This window comes from Diceros bicornis, chromosome 37 (assembly GCF_020826845.1).
Source record: "Diceros bicornis minor isolate mBicDic1 chromosome 37, mDicBic1.mat.cur, whole genome shotgun sequence".
In the NCBI taxonomy this organism is placed as follows: Eukaryota; Metazoa; Chordata; class Mammalia; order Perissodactyla; family Rhinocerotidae; genus Diceros; species Diceros bicornis.
Genome location: NC_080776.1, coordinates 23820967 through 23827238, shown reverse-complemented (window position 1 = coordinate 23827238; position 6272 = coordinate 23820967). Strand labels below are relative to the sequence as shown.

The following is a 6272-nucleotide window of genomic DNA, read 5'->3' as shown; positions in this document are numbered from 1 at the left end:
CGGGAAAAAAAGTTCGCGGAAGTCTACTGGAGTTGGGGGATCCAGATCTCCCTTCGGCTGCGTCCTTCATTTTTCCTAATCAGAGGGAGAGGAGGAGGACTCTTAAACCAAAGTTGCAAAGATCTGCGCCTCGTGGTTTTCCCGCGCAGCCTGGGCCGAGCTGAGTCACCCAGGGCCCTGCAGTTCGAGGCAGTTCCGAGCTAAGCAGGTAGGAATCCGAAGGATGGATAAGCCATGTACCTGTCGCTCGCTGCCCATAAATCTCTCCGAGGAGCCAAGGAAAAACTCTAAAGGCTTTTATTATCCGCAGTCCCCACGCTCTGAACGCTTTGCAGGTAGCTGAGGTGCACCGAATGAATCTTGTTAATCACGGCGAAACACAAGGATCCTTTTATGACGCGAACAGTCGTTTTCTAAGCAGTTAAGCATTAGATGAGAAAATATGACTGCATTGCATTGGAGAAAAAGCACACTAGTAAATAAAATTCATATTGATGAGAATCCTCTGAACTCACTAATAAAAGAAGATTAGTATTATAACCCCTGCAGTCAATACTTTCCACGGCAATTTATGGATGCAAATAATATGCCATCAAATTATTTCAAGTGTAGCTATAATTCACCGGACCTAAATCTTCTTGCTGAACTTTAAATGTGGAATTATCACCAAAATAATCAAAGGAATCCCTGGCTCTCGGAGGGTAATCAGGCGACGGAAGTCCCTAGAACAATATTTTTACGGCGAGATAGCAAAGTGGATGGCATATCTGCCTAGGTAAAATGAGTAACAGCTTCCACAGGCATGCCAGTGTCAAGCCGCGAAGGGGCTCAGCTGTAGCAATGTAAATCATGCAAGGAGTCTAGTGCTTTCTCTTAGTATTCAAAAAACAAGGTAACCATGCCCGAGACGGCGTGCCTGTAACTATCTTATAATAGGAAGTATTTATTATGTTCATAAAGAAATCAGACTTTTGCCCTGGGCTTCCATATCTTTTTTCCTTTTCCTTTTCTTCTTTTGTAGGAGTGGAGAAAGAAGGATGGAGCTTAGAGACCCCACAGACACCTCCTTCCCCGTGGATCCCAACGGGAATTCATTTCCTCTCACACCGCCTAAGCCACCTCGGGGTCTGGGCGTGAAGGGAGCGGAGGCAATACAGGCAGCGTCCTAATGAATTCCTTTCAAACCGCCTGCTGCCGGAACCATCTATTACCGCGGCCTGGAGTGGGGAAACGCGCTCCAGACGTCTTTGTCCGGGGGGGGGGGGGGGGGCGGGGGGAGGAGGCGAGGAGGAGGAGGGCGGCTGTCGGCGGGGCCAGCGAGTTTTCTCAGCACCCCGGGGCGCCCAGGAGGCACCCTCCCCTCTCTCCTTCAGGGCCCGTTGGGTGGGCAGTGGGTCCCCGGCCAGACTCCTGGCTGAAGAGGTAGTCCGGGATTAAGACGTTCCCCCGGGGGGCCTTGGAGTTAGAGCGCAAGAAAAAGGAAGAGCGAGAAAGAAGAGCTTCAAAGAATCGGGTCGATAAATTCATAAAGATCGATTTATCTTTATCTCCCAATTAAATGTGCTTGTAAGTGATACATAACACACGTCCAACACGGGCCAACTCCCCAACCACTAGGTCCTTGGCGTGAGCTGATTTTTAATGACCGATATAACAATGCCCTTCTCTCCTCTCCTCCCGAGCACGGTGCTTGTCCGCTGCTTGTCTAGACCCGGGAGGTTGGAGCCGAGGCCCGGAGGCGCGTGGAAGCCCCGCGCGCGCTGGCGCGCTTTGCACAGTCTGCCCATGCCACGAAATGATTCCACTTTTAAAGAGAACACAAGAGCTGAAAGTTTTTGTTATGGAAAAGCGGATCAGAACATCCCTAGCCCCCACCCCCTCCTCGCCAATTCCCTTACTCCCATATTCTGGCGTTTTACCATTGTCGAGACAGAGGAAACATCTTGAGGGATTCGGCTCCATCCTGCGGTAGGCAAAGGGGAACGGCGCGCCCTCGAGTCCTCGCGCTGGAGACCGGGCGGTGGCGCCGGGATGAGCGCTCCCTCCGTTCTCAAGGTGCTTAATTAGCGCCTATTTACAAAACGCAGCTTTTATTTGAGCAAACATCATAAAGCTTTCATCAGGATAATCTCACGTTATACAATCTGGAGGCACAGCAACTCCCCCCTTCCTCCCCGAGGATGGCGCAGATAAAGGACTCGCTTTATTATCATAATTATCGTGGCTGTTATTTTGGTGCGTGCAGGCAAAGTGTGTGAATAGGTGTGATGATTAAGAATGTCATGAAAAATGACAAGGGATCGCTCACGGGAGGGCCCAGCTCGGGATGGGGGAACCAGCAGCCTCCCCGCCCCGCCGGGAGCGTGGGGGGCGCAGCGAACAACCCGGAGGGTTCCCCGCGGTGGGCAGGGGCTGCCAGCTCCCGACCAGCGCCCTAGGGTCGGATCTGGAGGGGCAGGACCTTGCCCCCAACTCCGGGAACCTTGCGCGGACCCCTGGCGCTGCAGCAGCACCCAGCGCCAGGGTGAGCCGCGGGCAGGTTTGTTCCACTGCACATATAAAAGAAATAGAAAGCCCTCGGCCCAGCCGCGGCGGGCCCTAGCGCCAGAAGCTGCCCTTGGAGGCGGCCTCGACAAGGTTGCCGGGGCGCGGGATTCGAGCCTTGGAGCTGCCAACTGGCCCTTTGAAGTTTGCGCGGCGCCGGCGGGTAGCACAGGTTCTGGCTCTCCGGCCCGCGCGCTCCCCCGGCGGCGCCTGCAGCCTGCTGGCAGCCTGTCCTGCTGGAAGGGGCGGGGCCCGCTTTCGCCCCGCCCCTCCGGGAGCAGCCAATAGGCGGCGGCGCCCGGCCCCACGTGAGGCGAGCAGGGCCGGGCAGCAGGCAAAATGTGAATGAGAAAGAGGAGCGCGATTTAAAGGTGCTGGCGGCGCCCGCCGAAGACAAGTGCGCCAGCTTCGCGCGCTCCCCAGCGGCCGGCGGGAGGCCACGGACTGCAGGACGGACAGAGGGACGCACCGACGGCTGTGATCCGCGGCCGAGGGCCGCAGACGCGACGCGCGCGGGCTCCGACGGGCAAGCCGAGGGCAGCGGCTCCAGCGAGCCCGCGGGGCCCGGGCGCCCTCTCCAATACCGGGCGCACGGCCTCACCCCGCGCACCGCCCGCACTCGCACCCGCCGGGCATGCAGCGGGCCCAGGACTGAGGGGCGGCGGCGTCTGCTCTCGGGGACCCGCTCGGCCCCTGCCCGGCGCATTCAGCTGTGCTCCCCGCGCCCGGCGGGCTTCCTGGCGGCGGCGCGGCGCGGGGACTTTTCGCCTCTCGCTGGCCTCTCCCGAGCGCGTCTATGAGCGCAGCGTTCCCGCCGTCGCTGATGATGATGCAGCGCCCGCTGGGGAGTAGTACCGCCTTCAGCATAGACTCGCTGATCGGCAGCCCGCCGCAGCCCAGCCCCGGCCATTTCGTCTACACCGGCTACCCCATGTTCATGCCCTACCGGCCGGTGGTGCTGCCGCCGCCGCCGCCACCGCCGCCCGCGCTGCCCCAGGCCGCGCTGCAGCCCGCGCTTCCGCCCGCGCATCCTCACCACCAGATCCCCAGCCTGCCCACCGGCTTCTGTTCCAGCTTGGCGCAAGGTATGGCGCTCACCTCCACGCTCATGGCCACGCTGCCCGGCGGCTTCTCCGCGTCTCCCCAGCACCAGGAGGCGGCGGCCGCCCGCAAGTTCGCGCCGCAGCCGCTGCCCGGCGGCGGCAACTTCGACAAGGCGGAGGCGCTGCAAGCCGACGCGGAAGACGGCAAAGGCTTCCTGGCCAAGGAGGGCTCGCTGCTTGCCTTCTCCGCGGCCGAGGCTGTGCAGGCGTCGCTCGGTGAGTCGGCGGCGCGCGCGACCGGGGCGTGAAGGAGGGAGGAGGAGAGTGCGAGCTGGCTCCAGGTTCCCGCCGGGGCCCAGGGGGCGAGGCCGAGCCCCCGCGCGACCCCCGCCCCAGCTCCCCCCCGCCTGAGGAGCGGGGGGACGCGGCCGAGCTGCGCTGCGTGGGCCTCCGGGGGGCATTTAGAGCCACGCAACAAGCAGGGTCTCCGGGTGTGAAGGGTGGCATTTAGCGCTCCCGGCCAGCTGCTGCGCGGGGCACTGTATCTGTCGGCGAGTTTGGACGAGTCTATCTCCCCACCCCCACCCCCCCATCGCGTGGTGACCTGGGGTCCCGGGTAGGTTTCAGCCTTCAGGGGAGCTGGGTTGGGCAGTGCGTCTCAGCCGTGCGTGTACCCAGGGGCGCCCAGACGTATTAAGCCCCCTCACTGGGCTTGCTGCCTGCCTGGGAGAATCGGATTCCTTGGAGGTTGTGCGTCTGCGTGTGTGTTGGGGTGTCTGGTGGGAACTTCTCCTAAGGCTATGAAACTTCTCTTAGATCAACATAATCTGTCTCAAAAAAAGACACAGCCTGGGATCTGCACCTCACTCTGGCTGTGATGAAATTGAGGCTCCCTAAATTTTCACTGGCGGGGGGCGGGCCAAGATGGATGGTGAACTCCCCTCAGTCCTCTCCCAGCTCCCACCCCGAGGACAAAGACGACGCTCTCTTGGGCCTCACGCCTCCTGTTACTTCTGGCTTAAGCTGCCAGGGTGCAGAGGAGGCCTGGAGGCCCTTTGAGTGATGGTTCTGGGCAAAGGGCCGTTGCCTGTACTGTCTCCTCCTCTCCTTTGAGCTTTCTCACGCCCCCCTCCCTCTTGTCTACCCCTCAAAGGCCAGGAAATCGCAATGTGTTAATGTCATAGAATGACAATCCGCTAAGAAGGGAAAATGCCCAAGTAACGATGGGAAGGGGAAAGGAAGGCCGGTGTGCGAAATGTAATAAAACGCCGTTTGGTTTTGCTTTCAGTCGGGGCTGTCAGAGGGCAAGGGAAAGACGAGTCAAAGGTGGAAGACGACCCGAAGGGCAAGGAGGAGAGTTTCTCGCTGGAGAGCGATCTGGACTACAGCTCGGATGACAATCTGACTGGCCAGGCGGCTCACAAGGAGGAAGACCCCGGCCACGCACTGGACGAGGCCCCGCCGAGCGGCGGCGCCGCGGGCAGCACCACGTCCACCGGCAAGAACCGGCGGCGGCGGACTGCCTTCACCAGCGAGCAGCTGCTGGAGCTGGAGAAGGAGTTCCACTGCAAGAAGTACCTCTCGCTGACCGAGCGTTCGCAGATCGCCCATGCCCTCAAACTCAGCGAGGTCCAGGTGAAAATCTGGTTCCAGAACCGCCGGGCCAAGTGGAAACGGGTGAAGGCGGGCAATGCCAATTCCAAGACAGGGGAGCCCTCCCGGAACCCCAAGATCGTCGTCCCCATCCCCGTCCACGTCAGCAGGTTCGCTATTCGAAGTCAGCACCAGCAGCTGGAGCAGGCCCGACCCTGAGGGCCCAGGGAGGGCCAGGGCCTGGACCACCACCCAAAAGCCACAGTGCTAGAGGGAACCTCTGGTGGACTCCCCCACCTTTGAAGGAAAACTCAAAGTCACCCCCCAACTTTGGACATCCCAAACAAATTGAGAGTATATTCATGAAACAGGCTTAAAAGACTGCTTTCAAAGTGGCTCCAGCTACACCTGAAGACACTAAATATTTATTATACTATCCTACTTTGTACATAGATATCTATATAGACTGGATCGCAGCTGCAGTATTTTGAAAGTTATAGGACCAAACTACCCAGTAATATTCTCCACTCCCATTCCAGAAGAAAACAAAACCTATGCTGTAATCCACCAAGCATACCAGCCACCTCTCCATACTTTTCCCAAGGTAACATGACACCAGAACACACACTGGGGTTAACACCTATTTTTGTTTCTATTCTGGCTTTTTTAGTTGACTGAAAAGCAGACGTTTTGGGGCAGCCTGGAAGATTGCTTTGCTCTGGTTTTGCCTGGCTTCTTTCCCGGGGTTGCAGACCCTCTCTGAGCCATGTCTGAAGCACGTCTCTGTTGTGTTTAATTTATTTCAATGTAGTTTATTTTCTTATAAGTTATGACATTCAAACACTCTCAGTCTTGTGAATAATAAAAAGGAGAGAGAGAGAAAAAAAAGACTGATCCTGGGTCTCATAAGTGTGTCCAGATTTGGCTGTTTAAGGGCACCACCAGAGTGTGGCCAGGCAGCTGGTCTGGGACCAGTACTGGATAAATGTCCCCTGTCCAGGTGTCTGCAGGCTGACTTGACAGAAGCCAGCCACACTGCATGTTACTAGGTTTTTAATTGGAGAGCAAGAGCTCCAGTTGGGTTATAAATTT

At 58.0% G+C, this 6272-nt stretch overlaps 1 protein-coding gene across 1 annotated transcript; it reads left to right on the top strand.

The window, feature by feature from the left end:
- The first annotated feature begins 2949 nt into the window (after positions 1 to 2949).
- Positions 2950 to 6055, top strand: GBX2 (gastrulation brain homeobox 2). The gene is made up of 2 exons (XM_058533486.1): positions 2950 to 3863; positions 4876 to 6055. Exons 1-2 carry the CDS (start codon positions 3341 to 3343, stop codon positions 5397 to 5399), a joined length of 1047 nt encoding a protein of 348 aa, XP_058389469.1. The 5' UTR covers positions 2950 to 3340; the 3' UTR covers positions 5400 to 6055.
- Positions 6056 to 6272: the final 217 nt, after the last annotated feature.